The following is a 16,796-nucleotide window of genomic DNA, read 5'->3' as shown; positions in this document are numbered from 1 at the left end:
CTCTCAGTCAAACAAATTCACACAATGTCTTTCATCTGGGGGGTTTGATCTCAACTCATTTATACATTAGCCAATCAGCAACCAACAGATCAGCAATCAACTAGTGGCTTATCTCAAACACTGTTTACATTCTTTCAAAATAATATCAGGTTCTCCTAATTAAGTTCTGAAACTGCTGACAGAAACAAGGGATGCATTATCGGGTCAGCTTTAATTAAACTGATAGGAGAAAAGAAAACAAACAACTAAGACTAAGAACAAGAGCCTCAGACTGGTTAGCTTGATAAAAAAGGACAATACTGCTGTTTCTGACATGACAAATGTCATGCTTACCTTGACAGGAGATAACACCTCAGAGCTTTTTTCAGCATCATTTTGGTGCCATTTTGTGTCAATTATTCACCACTTTAGGATTCAGCGCATATCACACTGTAACTTATATACTACTCAGTTCAGTATAAGTATGCTGTGTCCCTGTTCGGGGGGAAAAAAAAGTTAGTTCAGCAGTATTTAGAAAACAAGCCAACAGGACATCCCCTCAGAGACAAACTGGGTCATGGATACACTCCAAGCACTCTACTGTGTGTGTGTGTGTGTGTGTGTGTGTGTGTGTGTGTGTGTGTGTGTGTGTGTGTGTGTGTGTGTGTGTGTGTGTGTGTGTGTGTGTGTGTGTGTGTGTGTGTGTGTGTGTGTGTGTGTGCGTGTATTTGTGTGTATTTCTTTACTACAAATAAGATATTAGAATATTCCCCCAGAGACCTTATCTATAGAAAAAGCAGTTTTTTCAGGATGTTCTACTGGCCTTTCTATAGCATTGTTTATACTGCTAGAACACCTATGCGTTTCTAGCCCACAGCAGGCCAGGCAAATTTGGATACAAGGTTATGAGACCGACATGCATGTGACATACACAGCTTGGAGGCACAGTATGTGGGCGCCTATTCAAGTCTTTGTACCAAGGAGGTTCAGACATCTGCAACTCATTATAAATTAATATCATAGATGTCCTGACTCCATAAAAGATGCTGCAGGACGAAACACACACATGGCTGGACAATGTGCCTCAAGACCTCTAGGGTGGTTTCGAATGCTGACTAACAACACCCCACAGACCACCTGACCCTGACTGGAAGTTAAGTCAGACTGTGACAATGTGCTGTCTGAACAGCGGGAACAGGGCGAACACAAGGTGAAATACCACCGAGTACTCCATGTTTCACTCTCCCCTTCTGCCTTCGTTCAGAGAAAGCGCTCAGAAAGGCTAAGCATCCTTTCCTTTGAGACAATAACAGGACAGTGAGAGCAACAAAGGAGTTGTGTAACGATGGCACAAAAAGAGGAGAGAAAAAAACATGTAGGGACACACACATGCTGTAAATCACAGCAGCCAGCTGGCATTACAGGAGCATAAAACTAGGTTGCAACAAGGCGGCTGGATGGAATAGATAGCTGGGAGGTGATGAGCTAACGGAGAAGGCTAAAGTAAGTAACTGTTTCTTGCCCCCAGCCAGGCTTTGTGACCTTCCATTTCTCCTGCATGCTCCCATCCCCCTTCCATGTCTGGAGCAGATAACAGACACACAGCCTTCTCTCCTTCGGTCTGCCACTCCCTTTGACCAGTACCGACCAGCTGCTGGTCAGTATCTACTGGTGGGAAACATAACCCGCAAAATCAGTGACAACAGGCCGTCTGACCACTGCAGCATCTAAGCAACATAAGGAGGATCTCCTTATGTAACAACTGCAGTAAAACTTTTACTATATGTGGGCAGGACACACAGTTCTTTTAACTAGGGGGCCCTCTACCTACACACTGCCCTTCAGTGTTCAGCATAGCACAGTGCTCACATTGCCTGTGAGCAAGTTAGAGAGGCCCACAACCAGACCAAAGAACACAGTCAAGAAATAACAATAATAATAATAATAATGATGATAAAAAAATATTAGTTATAGAGCACTTCCAAAAACAGTTACAAAGCGCTTCACAACAAGGAACAAGTGCAAGGAATAAAACATGTAATACAAAAATAAAAAACTGAAGATAGTGTTAAAATAAACATAGCTAAGAGATAAAAATACAAATGACAATAAATAACACAAAGTCTTACAGGACTTTGTGTTAAAAATTCAATAATGGATGAGGCAACTTGGCTAAAATCAGACCCGGATTAAAGGTAAGTTTTCTGATAAAAGTATGTTTTTAGGAGTGATTTAAAAGATGATACTGACTTAGCTATAGCCTGATTTCCTCAGGCAGGTTGTTCCAGTGCCTCGAGGCTGGACAACAAAGGCTCGTTCACCCTTGCTGTCAGGGCAAAGGTTGATGTTTTTGAGCCTTTGTTCACAACAAACTGGCCATCACAACATATGGACTTCTCACTATGTGTCAACAACACAGGAGGAAAACTCAAAGCATTTCAATGTGCGAAGAAAAAAAAAAAGAGCTTCATGAGCTTCGAATGAAATTTGCCTTGCCTGTGTATTTGACAAATTCCATGAGCCTGTTTAATTGATCGGGAGCTCTCTTTGCATTTACAGATAGGAAAAATATTAGCGCGACAAAACACAGGATCACGAGGAGGATTGCTCAAGAGGTGAGGCTGTGCGCAGGGTAAACATGATATAGTAGCAGGGAGCAAGTAAAAGGCCATATAGACCAGCTCATCCTACACATGATCTACGAAAAGAAACAGGTTGGGCGGGCAAAACCCTGAGCTGGTGTTGTCTTACTGGATCAGTGTCTGGGCATATACTGTAAACACCACAACACACAGGCCATAATGAACATGGGCAAAAACATCACAGTACCCTAAAGCCAGTTACTCTACATCAAAGTCCTGTAATTACATGAAAAAATGAATCAATAGCACAAATACGTAATTATGCAATAATTAGGGAAGCCAGCAGATTTTAAATTCAACAGCACTGGATGAACAAATTGCTACTACATTCCAATTACACATGCTTAAAGAAATGTTGTGATGCTAGACTAGTTTTGTTATGCTATGTCTGACTAGAAACTGTCTGTAGCTCTAATTGAATATGATAAAAAATCCTCAGTTGGTCCATTGGATACAGAACTATCTCATGAGTGCTAATCACATTACATAATAACAATAATCCTGAAATGGCTGGGAGATTCATAAGCCTATGACACAGGGCCAGAATGAGATGAAGCCATGTAGTCCCCTTGAGCACGGCACCTGTCCAAATGTAGTGATCACAATCCAAGTGTTCAATTTGCCACCCAAGAAGCTTTTCAGAGTATACTGAACAGAAAGATGCCAACTGTTGGGAGGAGAAATCCCATCAGTGGAGTTACAAACACCGCAGAGAGAGGCTGGCTGCCTCAAGATGCTCTGGCAGACAACTTCTAGGCCTAAAGTTAAAATCTAAAGGGTTGAGAGGATCTCTGCTTGTGGCAGATCTGCTAGGCTTTTAGAAAATTTTCGAAAATGAACCTGGAAATGTGCACCTTCACACAAACACTCAAGTACTCATGCAAGCCTTCTCCAGTGATACTGACGTCAACAGCCTGAGCTAATGTACAGTATACAGTCAGATCCCTGTTGTTGACTCCCTGAGTGAAGGCCCATTACAACACACAGAGAGCACATTCTGCGGTGCCTCTCTGTGCACTGCAGCATAAAGATCTACCGAGCACCCAAAGCAGTCTCAGCAGCCTTCAGAGGATAAGACTGCACATTGCCATTTTAAAGCAGCAATAAAAACATCATTAAATGCCTCGAGAACCTGAAAACATAAACATCGGCCCCGGATTAGCCAGAGGCCATTTCAAGCAGCACAGGGTATTCAAACGGACTTAGGTGAAGGATGTCTTTATCCTCATTTCACTTCTCTTTCCTCTTCACACTGATCTGTACAGGGGTGTAGACACGTCGAGTTCAGTGATCAGCAAAATGAAGGTTTAGCATGCCAGCTCAAAGCGGTGTTACCAGGGCAACTTCAACTGTCTTCTCTCATTGCCAGGTGAATCATGACGACAGAGCGGAGGCCCGACAGTCCCCCGCCACCAGTCTCCTAGTACAGAGGCCCACACCTAAAGTCGCTGCTGCCTTGGAAACCTGTGAAGTATTGCAACGATTGCATCCCCCATGTTTCTCTGTTCCCTCTGGGACGTGTGAAAGTTGGCATAGAGGAGTGAGAAGCCGATAGCAGCACGCTAAAAAGGGGTTTGCATTAGTAATCAAGGCTGTGCGTGTTCATGCATGGTCATTAGTTCGTCTTTGGGAAAGTGATGGCAAACAAGTAAATGCTGTATCTGACTGTCAAGGCTATAATCCTCTCTAAGCAGTAAACAGTGAAATGAGGATGTGTCACCATATGTTTTTAGTTCATAATATAGGCTAATATTCACATTCACACATAATATTCACACATCTAAGTGCATCTATGCCTCAGTCACTAGCCTTCAGGGGACAGAGAGCAGCACCCTGTTCTGCCTAGCTGCCATTACCGCTGTCTTTCTGTTTTCCCCTTCCTCGTTCAAGCAGGGAGAGACACAGAGAGCTTGTCTTCTTGCTGCTCTGGAAATACTTAACCCTTTACCTGCCCCTTAGGCTAGCAGTCAACGGTGTGGCAAACTGCTACCTAGCCTTATGCTGCAAAGTGCAGGGGAGACTATCAATTTGGCAGAGAAAGGGCTGATAATGAAGTTGCGATGATAGTAATTTCACAAGAACAGTAATTTCATAGCCGGTAGCCTTCTCCTCATCAGCTTGTTTTAATGACAGGCATGCTGCTCTGGTTATTAAGCCTTTTGTAGAAGGACATGAGACAGTCAGGGAAGATGGACTGAATGGACTGAATGATAACGTGTATGTAAACTAAACAGGCCTACATGATCCTCCTGAGTAATTAGTTCATGAGAGGCTAATGTACTATCTTAGATTGTTTCTCTCAAACATACGGATAATGTGATAAAACACTACAGATAGAGGAACTCACATAATTGAAGCAAACAATAAAGGTTAACTCGAAAGGTTTTATATAAACTGTGCACGCTCACCTCTACACAGATATATTCAGCTTTTTATCCTAATTGACATGCAAGTAGCACAGTGCCTGAGGATAACAGCAAGGCTACAACAAGTTTGCTTTTTTGCATACTGTAAAGAGGAAAAGGTAGGGGAAATAATTTGAATGATACCTGAAGGCCTTTAAAATATTCAAATGTTAGAAGGTGATCGTTCTTAAAACAATGGTTCAAGCCAAGGGTTAAAAATAGCGACTTGAAGCAGGATTCATAGTAGTCTGAAGCAGTTTGTAATTCAGATAACAACCAGCTAGCTGAGATTTCTTCATTTGATCTAGTAGTCTAACCAAATATTTGAACTTATTTTATACCAGTTTGCATTTATTTTCCAAAGGTTGAATACTATGAAGGTGCAAGTTGCAACACCAGATTCTGCACTTGTGCAAGTTTTAGGCTACTTATTGATGACAACATTACGTAAGGCTAATCCTTGTCATGATCAATAATACATCAGCTCTAAAATCTGCTTGAGATGCTATGAAGAAACAGGGAGGTTGCTTTAACATTAAATGAGCACTGACCTGAAGTGAAATAGCAATGGACCTGATCAGTAAGTGCTGTGTTACCACTAAACAGGGCCACAGCTCAGCCCTCTTGCATAGTATTGGGTTATCATTTCTCAAAAACATTATAACGAAAGTAATCTGGAAAAGCTCAATTGTTGGAGCCTGGCTTTTATAAACTGTTGTTCTCGTTATGAAGGTATGAAGTGAATATACTACTCCACTTGATTTATCTTAACACACTGCCATTTCTACAACTGATGACTCAAAGGGGCCGCACATTCACCTTTTCAAACAAAGGGGGTGGAATGTATGTGAGACTACATCATCTCCCAAAGAATAAAGCCATCAAAGCCTCTATAGCCAAGATGTGGCTGTGATTGTCACCAAGACATGACCAGGACAGGCAGAGAAAGAAATGTATGGCAGGCCTCAAAACTGGATAGGTAGCTGCTATTGAGTCACCCATCTGGAGAAAGTTGGCATGTTAGCTGGCTTGTTAATCCCCTCTTCACAAACCCAGAGTATTGTTACCTGCGTCAGCGTGCCGCTGTGAGATTAACAAATTCATGACTTGCGTTAAGTCCCAGCTGTCACCTCTGTGTGCATGTGCCATGGTGGAGGAATAGATAAATCACATACTGTGATGAAGTAGGTTTTTATTTATTTATTTATATCTTAACATGTCTCTCTTATATCTGTAAAAGTATAAAGACGCTTAATTTATGCATTTACATTGTGTTCCCACCTTAACAGAGGCTTTAACTCCTCTGTGTTGTTACAGTGGACCTTAATTATAGGGCTATTCCTAGTTCCACAGCTAGACTTAATGCTAAATGTATTTATCAATTTATGTTATTGATAACAATGTTAATGGGAGGACAAATTCTAACTGCAGCAGTATAAAACATATTGATAAAAGATACAGAACTTGTCACTAAGAAAATATTCCTTGGTGCAACGTTACCAGCCAACTACAATACAATGGAGGATGAGACATGAAACGTTTGCCATCAAAGCCCTACTACTTTATTCTGGTTTGGGTTAACTTGCTATGCTGGTGGCTGTTCCGGCCAGTTGGTAACTCAGATGCTAGCTACCATTTAAACGAGTAAGAAGTAACTATCAAGCACAAACACAACCATGAAAAAGCTCTTCCTCACGCAACCATGAAAAAGCTCTTCCTCGGTGTAATAGGCCAACTAAACATCACTTCACACATTCTGGCTAGCTGTTAACGTTAGCTGTAGCAGTCATGATTCATGACACTGAACATTGACTGACTGATATGTGAAAAAAGATGGGAGACGAAACGAGATGACAGACAGCATAATAATAATAATAAACCGAGTTCTATCTATTTTTATAATTGTCATTCGTCTGACATGTCATCAGTAATGTGAATGGAGATGTAGATGTGGGCTAAGCTTACCAGCACAGGAGAGCTACAATGAGGCACACCAACAAAACGCGCAACCTCTTCATTATCTTCCCGCGGGGACCAACATCCTCGCTCTTTGGGGGATTTTTCTAATCTCTCACGGCTATACAATAAACCGAACACAGGCTTTTTATCAGCTGACGGCCTGTGTTAATTAACAAACGGCCGTCTTGGCTGGCTAAAAACCTATACTTGAGGTGTACTAATTTTCATTGTGCGGACAACCCTCCGCCGCTTTTCTAGATTGGTCGCTACTGCTGTTGACGGATGGCTAGCTCTCGGCAAACTCAACCACTGCTTCACCTCCAACCAATAGGATCAGGCCTGTGCAGTTGTCGACCAATCATACAAAGACTTGGCAACCAGGATCCGTGACATGTTTGGATAAAGCCCCGCCCATCTACCCCTACTGGGAAGGCTGCTGGAAGCGGACGCGTCACCTATTTTCTTGATAAGCAAATTACAGAAGCCTGCAATATTAACAGTTATTGCACAATCGACTGATGTCAAACATTGCAATAGGAATGACATACTGTCGATACATTTTTGTCGCGGCACGTAAGTGTCAGTCCAAATCACTCGAGGTGTCAGGGGTTGAAGCAATGTGTACATTGTGTACTTTTTGCTTTAACATTGCAATAACACCTTGAATCATTGTCATTCATGAAAATACAAAAAAAGGTCCTTAGTTTTACCTCATCAAAGCTCAAGGCTAAATATAATTTTTACTCAGTTCATGGGGCATTGACTCTTTTGTAGGAATTTCATCAGTCGTTAAAAAAGTGTCATGTACCCATAATATTAACCTATAGAGTTATAAATCCATCATAAATACACACATCTCTTGCCCAACCCCTACACGTTTAGTGTCAATGCACGGTTAATAGCCTAATATTTGTTTAAAGTTATTCAGCCAGGCTTTATTACGTCCTTCTATAAATGAAAAAAATGAACATTTATCCCTTTGGCATGTGAGAAAATAGAACTTCATTACCCACAGTGCAACTCGAAAGGGCCCTCTAAAATTTGCCTTAATTTGTGTCTTTTTAAACTTCTTATACGATATCTAAACTGTCCCAAATCTAAATATTATACAATTTGAAATTGAATAGTAAATGAATCCTATATTGTTTACCATATTTGATGCAGAAGAGTTTATGTTGTGTACCGGCGGGGTCCTGACAGTCCGACAGTCTTTTCCACTCTCCTAGAAGTGAAGTTTGGACGAACATAGCTTCACCCCAGCTAACGGGAGAGTGGCTTGCAAACACCTTTTTTTTGTCTGTTTTGGACTTTCCTCCCAGGTGCCGGAGATACGCAGCGTGGGGCATGGAGCTGGTCCGGGTGTTTCTGTGTGTGCTGTCCGTGTTGGTCGCTCTGCCGGAGAGGTTTGCGGTGTTGGCCGCCTTCTCCCAGTCCCTGGACAGCGACTTCACATTCACTTTACCCGCCGGTCGAAAGGAGTGTTTCTACCAGACCATGAAGAAAGACGCATCGCTGGAGATTGAATATCAGGTAATAAAAAGCTCACACACTTAGGATATTCCCATGTGAATGTGTAGCTGAGCAGAGCGATACCAACTCTGTCAGCGTCTCTCAGCCAGTTCAGTCAAAGCCTTTCAGCGCGTGCCAGCACTGACATGCATTTATTAAACTTGATTATCCCTGTTTTTATTCAGATTATTGGTGATGATTTGTTGCGTGTTGTGGTTTATTTCAGGCATACAAATTGCAGCAATACAAAGTAACTCAGCTGTGCCACATTATGTCAGGGAGCAAGCAGATTATATTGCCTGCCCCTCCTTCATTTTCATTGTTGATGGGAACCAGTTTCGCCAGTCAGAATCTAGCTCACAGCTTTTTTCTGGGCTTTCTGGTATGTGTTAAAATAAGCCACGTCAAGGAGTTGTCATTGGCTTTTACTTGTGGGAGACATCCCAAGCATCTTGTATGTTATACCTATCTATTGTAGTGTCTATCATGAAGGACAAGTTATCCAGGCTTATCGCTTCCATTGGAGAATGAGGAAAACCTTCATATGACAACTTAGTCCATAGCCTAGACTTAGCATTCTTCATTTTATGATGCATTGAAATAAATGACTGTAATGAATTGCTTCTACAAACAAAAGAGAAATGAATGAAATGAATGTCAACCCGAGACGAACTCTGTTGAAACTGAAGGACTGTTGCAATCCTTTATTAATATCACTCCGTTTTCTCATGCCTCTTGCATTCCTTGTCCCTTTCATTCGTGTGTGTGTGTGTGTGTGTGTGTGTGCGCATCCTCCACTGTCCACAGGTATTGGATGGTGCGGGTCTGGATGTAGACTTCCAAATCTCCTCTCCCTCTGGCCACGTACTGTTCAGCGACTACCGGAAATCAGACGGAGTGCACACGTAAGTTACACGTGTGATCTCAGAGACACCATGTATGTTAAATCACACACAGCTGCATGCACAAGCTCAACCTCCTCCTGTGCTTTTCTCCAGTGTTGAAACCGAGGACGGAGACTACATGTTCTGCTTCGACAACACGTTCAGCGCCGTCTCGGAGAAGATCATCTTCTTTGAGCTGATCCTGGACAACATGGATTCGGAGACAGAAGAGCCGGAGGACTGGAAGGAGTACGTCCACGGAACAGACATGCTGGACATGAAGCTGGAGGACATCATGGTGAGGAGACAGCCAGTTTAAGACAGACTGCATGCCATGTTAAGGCAGAAAGGAGGGAATTTTGACACACTACACTGAAGAGCTAATGATTAATAGGTTCTATTTAAGGGGTCTTTTGAGCATGAATGGCATTGGAGAGAAACTGTTCAAAGTATTTCATGTGTCCCCGCTGTCAGGAGGCCTCTCTCTGAGTGTTTTCGACTTTGTCCCTCTGTTGTCTGCCATTGAGATGTTTGTCACTTTGGCACGTACGCGCACAGGTTGACACAGGGGGTGTCAAAGTGACCCAGCAAACAGGCTGCCAACACAGTAGCATGCAAACGCCCACAAACAGGCAAAGTCACAAGGAGAATGTCACAAGAATAGAGAATGTCATGAACTCTCACCCGTCTGGGAGCAGCTTGCGCCACAGCAGCCTGCAACGCCCCTTCGCCAGTAAAAGCGTTTATTTGTGCCAGAAGTCACATCCCCAGGCCCCGGGCTGTAGGCGTCTCTCAGTACAGGACAGGAAGTGTAACCTCCAGCTGTGGAGGATGTTTTCTCATGGAAGAGGGAACACACCTGATTGAGCTGCTTTGTTTACGAGCTCGGAGCTGCCCCCAGAGAGACTTTACTCTCTTCTCATCTGGATCACTCCGCTGTGTTGTTTACACTGCTGGTTACAATCTTATCTTGGTTGTGTTCTCACATTGACTTGCTTTGACCCGTCTGTCTGCTCTCCTCCTCCAGGACACCATCAACAGCGTGAAGGCTCGGCTGGGCAAGAGCGTGCAGATCCAGACGGTGCTGCGGGCGTTCGAGGCGCGCGACCGCAACCTCCAGGAGAGCAACTTTGACCGGGTGAACATGTGGTCCTTCACCAATCTGATTGTCATGGTGTTGGTGTCAGCGGTTCAGGTCTACCTAGTCCGCTCACTATTTGATGACAAAAAGAAAGTACGCACATAACCCCTCCCCAAGTGGAGGAGACAGAAAGAGAGAGAAACTAACTAGCACTAGCCCACAAATATTTTTTTGGATTGTTTCAACTGAGCTGGGGCTCTTGGCTTGTGACTCTTAACACAGGATGTCATATACACACACACACACACACACACACACATGCACAGACACACTGACAAATTTGGACCTTCTTTTTCTAACTTGCACAAACATGCAGAGACATTCAGATATTAAGTACAAACTACCCACAATTGTTTGTCTGGTCTTTCAGTCCACTGGTGTTGGAGGGACAGTGGGAGTCTCCGCTTTGGAACAGGAGCTTACATCTGTCACCTCCTCTACTTTTCAACCTCAGTCTCCTTTGCTACATAGAAGGAGAGTCTTTCTCTCTCTCTTTCATCTTGTATATTATTTTATAGACCTCCCTAGCTGCTGTAATTCTTCACAGAGAGTGACATAAGAAGCAAGTTTATGGTGTGAGTATTTTTCTAACAGAACCTAAGGTAACAACAGGCCAGTGGCCTTATCATGCAAAATGTCCTTTTTTCTTTGGACACATTTTTATTTGAGCGTTAAGCTGAACTAGATGAAGAAATGGAATCTGTTTGAAGAAGTTGATGTATTTCTCCCAAACAGAGGTGGGAGGTGTGACCGCTCTGTCGGAATGTCATGTCTTCCCATACGAGTTGTGTTGTCAAAAACTTTACCTTTGTGTGTTACTGAGATGCCTTAGTGGTTTGTACTTAGCTGCCAGCCTTTTGCCAATCTGTGTGGCCTTTTAAATGTCTCTCTCATTGCCAGGAACATTTCTGTTGTAGGTAGCAAATCAGTCACACTCTCCCTTCCATGCCAATACACAGACAAGTCAGGTGTTCAGACAGGGCCATGCTGCTAATGCTCCTCGTTGGCACCCAAGGGAAAGTGGAGTAGGGGAAAGGGAAATGTGCTATCTCCAAATCTTAATGACTACTGCCCTGTTCTCCTCTGCCATGACTCGTGGGCTCCCGGCCTAAATGGCAGGCAGCTCCGCTCCCTTCCCCGGTCCAGCCGCGGCCTCGCCGACAGGAGTGTCTGGTTACAGCCACCTTACCTATTGAAGATGTTGAGCCTGCCTGTCTCTCTTGTGACAGAAGTCTATTTCTATCTTACTGACACCTGGAAGGTCATTACCACTACTGCATGGGAGCAATGTTCAGACCAAAACGCGTTACCCATTCATTGCCTTGGCTGCCTCAGCGTTCTTCTAAATGCTTGTATCTGGAGTGATATTCAGACTTTATCAGACAATGACAACACTTTAATAACTGCTCAATGCACTAGCCCAACTCTTGGCTGTCAGAACAATCTATTTTTGGTTATTTATTTTTCATGCCCTCTTATTCATAGAGCATATGTACCTAAAGTTTATTAGCCTGGGCCCCAAGCCCCAAATTTGTGTATTTTGTTCTCATCCTGGAATCCAGTCTAATGACAATGTGATTTTTGTATTATGGGGAACCGCCAGAAACAGGTCCACTACTTGCTGACAAATGTAGGTTAAGGAACACGGTTCTAGAGGTTTTTATCTTATTGTTTCTTGTATAGTATTAACGCGCTACCCTGGCCTGTGATGATGGGTGTTGAGAGTTTTTTATTATGATTATTGAGCTCCACAGATGACTCCCAGTCACTCTCTACCCCAGTTGGAAGCTCCATGTCGCCATCTTGTGATGAGATGTTGAATTGCCCGTTGCTGTAAAACAAAGATCATATGTTCATGCCTTCAGAATATAAACAACCATGTGAAGTGAAAGTGCTGTAAGAAGAAACCTTGAGGAGTCTATTATTTTTTAAGTACAGTTTTGACATATATATATATATATATTATACTGACTTCCGTGGGTCTGCCTGAGTTAAGAAAAGTGTCTTTTACCATCCTGTCTTCCCCTGCCCACTCGGGTGTCTCTGTTTTATCTGGTGTTTAGTTCAAGTACTGTATGTTGACATACTGTAAGTCTTATAAATGTTGGATTAATTAAAAATAAAGTATTATCTACAGTTAAAACAGAGCTTTCTGTTCTATTGTAAAGAGCTTTACAGTTCTCTTCTGCCTAAATAATAAAGAGTCTTGTATTTCTAAAGTCAGTGAGTAGGAGTTTTGTTAAGAGGTTTTGAGCCAATAGCCAAGCTGTCTTTGAAAAATAATTTTTACTAGTCTGATGGATCAGTGGTTGGGAGAAGGAATGAGAAATTCTGGGATATTTATTCAACTTATGTTCTGTAGTTGTAATTGTGTGTAAATTAAACAGTCATACATTTTTGTCACATCTGTGTCCTGCTGTGTGTCTGATGCTGGAGAACAGAAATACTGTACTTATTCACAAACCAAAATTATTTCCACGCCCTTCCTTGAACAGAAGGATAAAAGGCTAATCTATTTTGGTCACATATGTGTAACAGCTGCATGATGACAACATATAAAAGAGTTGTGCACATACCTTATGGAAAAACACAGCCTTTTCTAGCATACAGCAACTCAGTGAGAATAGCAGTGGCTGAATCATAGAGGGGGCGGGCCATCTGGCGTCTTCTGGATCCGCTTGTGCTGAGGTTGGATGCCCAGACACTGATTTAATGCAGGACCAGAAGTCTCTGATACGCATAGTGGACGCAGCCTAGGAAAGATGAAAGGAAGTATGTTTTATAAGGAGGTTGTTGGTTTCACTCATCATCTTGCATCCTCCATCACTCCTCGCAGAAATACACTACAGAATGCTCCAGTATCTGGGAGGTGGCTTTCTCTTTTGTCATAATTCATGATACTTACTTGCCAGTCAGAAGCTGTCCGGACTGTCCAGCCCTTCTGGAAATCCCATCTGTGTTCAGACACGTCCCTATTTGCAACTATGGTCAGAGATAAACTGTCAATACTGTCATCAAGGCATAAAATAACAAAAAGACAGCAATTTGGTGTGGAAAAAAGGCTAGGGGTGAAACTGTCAGAAATTATAACCCATATTCCATGTAAATATTCACTATTTATCATTCTCTAGAATTTGAATATTGCACGATAATTCCAGTTCCAACTCTTTTTGCACTGGGAGTATTTAACATGGTGGTTGGTGTTTGTGGTTCCTCTGGCACCTTGCTGGCCTCCCTGCTGGATATGAGCAGCTTATTGGCTGCTGGTGCCGGTTCCAGACGCATCAGATGAGAGACACGGGGCCGTGGTTTACAGCGGCTATAGGACAGAGGATCAGAGGTTATTGTTGTTGGTGGATATCCCTGTCAACCTGGAACCATCACTGATTTGTAAATGAGTCCAGTGTTGAAATATGTTCATGACAGCTGTCAGGACAGGTTACCTTCTGGCAGGCATGGCGGTCTGCTGGTGGATCTGTCCCAAGATGTCAGCAGAGGAGGGACCACATATGTTCACCACAGACACCTGGCCAGGGACACATTTATTAATTAATGAAGATGAAGTGACCTATTTTAATTTGATATAGTTGCATTTGAGCATTTGACAGCTGGCCTGTTATTGAAGAGCCCAGCAGGGGGCGCTGTGCTCTAATTTGTTGCCGAGTGCTTACTGTGCCACACTTCCGGGTTAATGAAACGATGAGACTGTAGCGACGACGCCGGACAAAACGCTATCTCAGGTAGATTAAAACCTCCTGACATTTATGGTGACACTTTAGCGGGTTGTGTAATGTTTAGTGGTCTTTGATACATGGTTTGTTTGATTTTAATGTCGCATCAAATGCGGAAGTACCGACAGCTCCTGTCAACTTCTAGCAGCACCGGTCAACCTGTCAGAATAAATAGATTTCTCTCTGTCTTCGTTCACCAACATATAACCATGAGTTAAGCTTTCACATGACACGGTTGAGGGGGTGTTCACAATCCTTAATGTAGAAATACACGAGATGACACAAAGCTCACATAAAAATCTAGCTAGCGAAACAAAGTATCGAGCTAACGAATGTAGCATTAGTAGCTAAATGAGGATTGTTGTATGGGGTGGGATGGAGTATCCGTGATGATATGATCAGATTTAGCTTGATTAAAACCAACTCTTGGGTGTAATATACCTTCGACAGAACTGTATTAGTCCAGGGTGGGACATAAACACTTGCTAAGCCACCAGCCAAATGCTAGTCATCATTAGCTGAGCCTGATAAGCTTGGCTACTCTACCAGACATTTTAGCAGGTAAATAACCAGCCTCTTTTAAGTTCAAGAAAGCAATTTGTCTGGTACAATAATGAAGGTGAAAATTGAATTTTCAAGTCCACCAGCTACTTTGAGCAGGGGATGAAAAGGTTTCCTCCCCTGATTCTGTCTAACATCTGCCTGTGTGTGTGTGTGTGTGTGTGTGTGATATAAAGGTGATGGGGCCTGACAGCGCCCCGGGCCCGGCTGTGCCCTGGCAGAAGGTTCTGTGGGAGCGGCAGCCGTTCCCTGATAACTATGTGGACCAGCGGTTCCTGGAGGAGCTGCGGAGGAATGAGGGAATCCGACAGTACCGCTACTGGGCCGTGGTGAAAGAAGCAGTCTTGGTGGGACAGCAGCTGTCCTGTGTGGCCATCTTCATCGCCCTCTGGCTCTACATGGAGCAGGTGCGGCCAGTGAAGTTGGTGTACCCCTTCTTTACCCCACGGTCTTCTGTAGAGCGGGCTGTGTGCTTGGTGCTGGATCTCTAAATAGACCTTTAATCTAGTCACTCATAGGGAAGGGATTCTTCTTAGATTTTTTTCATTCAAGACATGAAAGAAGCCTGTATCTGTCGGACATTGTCTTTGGGCCATGAATATTAATTTCTCTGCTCTCCCACAGGGTCTGCTGTCTGCTGAGGCTCTGCTGTGGAACAGCCTGCTCAGTGCCCTGCTGGGCTATGGACTGTACCAAGCCTTGAGGTCCCAGGTAGAATCGGGCGAGCCCCGGACGCGTCTGGCGGACCTACAGAGCGCTGCCATCTTCCTTTCCTTCACCTTTGGCTTTTCTCCTGTTTTAAAGACGCTAACGGAGTCTGTGAGCACAGACACGGTGTACGCCATGTCGGCCGTGATGCTGCTGGCCCACCTGGTGTCGTTTCCCTACGCCCAGCCCTCGCCCCCGGGCAGCCTGTCCCTCAACGCCGCCCTGTTTGCCTCTGTGTGTTTGGCGTCCAGGTTACCCGGCGCTCTGCACACCTTCGCCATGCTCAGCTGCGCCCTGCAGGTGTTCGCCCTGTGGCCCTGCCTGCTGCAGAGGATCAGGGAGAACGCCCCAAACCACTTTGCCGGGGTGTGTGTGGGAGTGTGTGTCGGAGGGGTGGGGGGTCTGGGGTCCCAGTGGCCAGGGGGAGCCGTGCTCTTGGCCCTGGCCCTGGGGTGCGTCACTCTGCTCTGCCCCCTGCTGCTGGTCAGGCTGCAGAGACACAAGGACAACATCCACGGACCCTGGGATGAGGCTGAGATTCGCGAGGACCTCGGCCACTTCCTTCACTAGCGGGCAGGATGAGGTGTCAGAAAGAGCACAAGCTGTCTCTGCCCACATTGATATCAAAGGTGTAGGCGAACTGAGGATTTTATATGGATCAATTTACTGTGTCGGCCTACAGTATTATGTTGGTGTTGTACATCCTAACAGACAAACGCCAACTAGTCCATCACTGGCCCACACCTAGTCGGACAGCCATGACCATTAGTATTCTCTGCAGAGAATATTATGATTTTTTTTTAAAGTTAAAGCTGCTGCTATAAACTTAATCTTTAAAGGTGTTAACCTCAGAATTTGTATGGAAGGTCAACTAATGTGTAATGCTTTCCAAAACTACTGAATATGCTCTGATTTCATATCAGTGATGTTTTTATGAATCCATGGGAGATCTTAATGAATTTTTTATGTTGGATGTTGTGTATGGATGGACGGATGAATGGATGTTTTACCATGTTGGCTTCATAATGAACAAGGGCTCTAATTCCACTGCAGAATATATATTGAAATAAAATATCAACCTAGTATAATGTAAGATTTAATGGGGTTTTGCAATAAAACAAAAATCCATATTTTGTGTAAGTGCTTTCATTAACCGAATAGAGATTACCAGGGTTAGGTCCTTTAACCTAGACTACAATATGACATGACCATCACGATATTCTAGCCTCCATTTTTATTATCATTGTTAAAACGTGTAAAAAAGTTCACTGTCTATA

The 16,796-nt window shown here is 43.6% G+C and overlaps 3 protein-coding genes across 5 annotated transcripts in view; 2 read left to right on the top strand and 1 right to left on the bottom strand.

Annotated features, from left to right (window-relative positions):
• The window catches only part of suco (SUN domain containing ossification factor), a 45,664-nt gene extending 38,422 nt beyond the window's left edge, over positions 1-7,242 (bottom strand). For all 3 annotated transcript variants that reach the window (XM_071524967.1, XM_071524968.1, XM_071524969.1), the window contains exon 1: positions 6,992-7,242. In XM_071524967.1, coding sequence (XP_071381068.1) covers positions 6,992-7,044 — 53 coding nt within the window. In that variant the 5' untranslated portion in view covers positions 7,045-7,242. The remainder of the gene's footprint in view (positions 1-6,991) is intronic.
• A 977-nt stretch (positions 7,243-8,219) lies between these two features.
• tmed5 (transmembrane p24 trafficking protein 5) lies at positions 8,220-12,903 on the top strand. The gene is made up of 4 exons (XM_071524970.1): positions 8,220-8,515; positions 9,302-9,399; positions 9,493-9,676; positions 10,406-12,903. Exons 1-4 carry the CDS (start codon positions 8,330-8,332, stop codon positions 10,622-10,624), a joined length of 687 nt encoding a protein of 228 aa, XP_071381071.1. The 5' UTR covers positions 8,220-8,329; the 3' UTR covers positions 10,625-12,903.
• A 1,292-nt stretch (positions 12,904-14,195) lies between these two features.
• Positions 14,196-16,675, top strand: pigc (phosphatidylinositol glycan anchor biosynthesis, class C). The gene is made up of 3 exons (XM_071524989.1): positions 14,196-14,259; positions 14,988-15,218; positions 15,436-16,675. Exons 2-3 carry the CDS (start codon positions 14,991-14,993, stop codon positions 16,087-16,089), a joined length of 882 nt encoding a protein of 293 aa, XP_071381090.1. The 5' UTR covers positions 14,196-14,259; positions 14,988-14,990; the 3' UTR covers positions 16,090-16,675.
• The last annotated feature ends 121 nt before the right edge of the window (positions 16,676-16,796 follow it).

The sequence above is a fragment of the Centroberyx affinis genome, unplaced genomic scaffold, assembly GCF_046629955.1.
Source record: "Centroberyx affinis isolate AG114_WGS23_722 - 3 ecotype Tasmania unplaced genomic scaffold, CSIRO-AGI_Caff_v1 ptg001253l_1, whole genome shotgun sequence".
NCBI lineage: Eukaryota > Metazoa > Chordata > Actinopteri > Beryciformes > Berycidae > Centroberyx > Centroberyx affinis.
This window is presented reverse-complemented; position numbering and strand designations above follow the sequence as displayed.

Bases quoted from the DNA above. Each gene is read 5' to 3' on its own strand.
- tmed5 (XM_071524970.1), top strand. From the start codon at position 8,330: ATGGAGCTGGTCCGGGTGTTTCTGTGTGTGCTGTCCGTGTTGGTCGCT. The intron at 9,400-9,492 runs GTAAGTTACACG...GCTTTTCTCCAG, and splicing joins AAATCAGACGGAGTGCACAC to TGTTGAAACCGAGGACGGAG. The intron at 9,677-10,405 runs GTGAGGAGACAG...CTCCTCCTCCAG, and splicing joins TGAAGCTGGAGGACATCATG to GACACCATCAACAGCGTGAA.
- pigc (XM_071524989.1), top strand. From the start codon at position 14,991: ATGGGGCCTGACAGCGCCCCGGGCCCGGCTGTGCCCTGGCAGAAGGTT. The intron at 15,219-15,435 runs GTGCGGCCAGTG...GCTCTCCCACAG, and splicing joins TCTGGCTCTACATGGAGCAG to GGTCTGCTGTCTGCTGAGGC.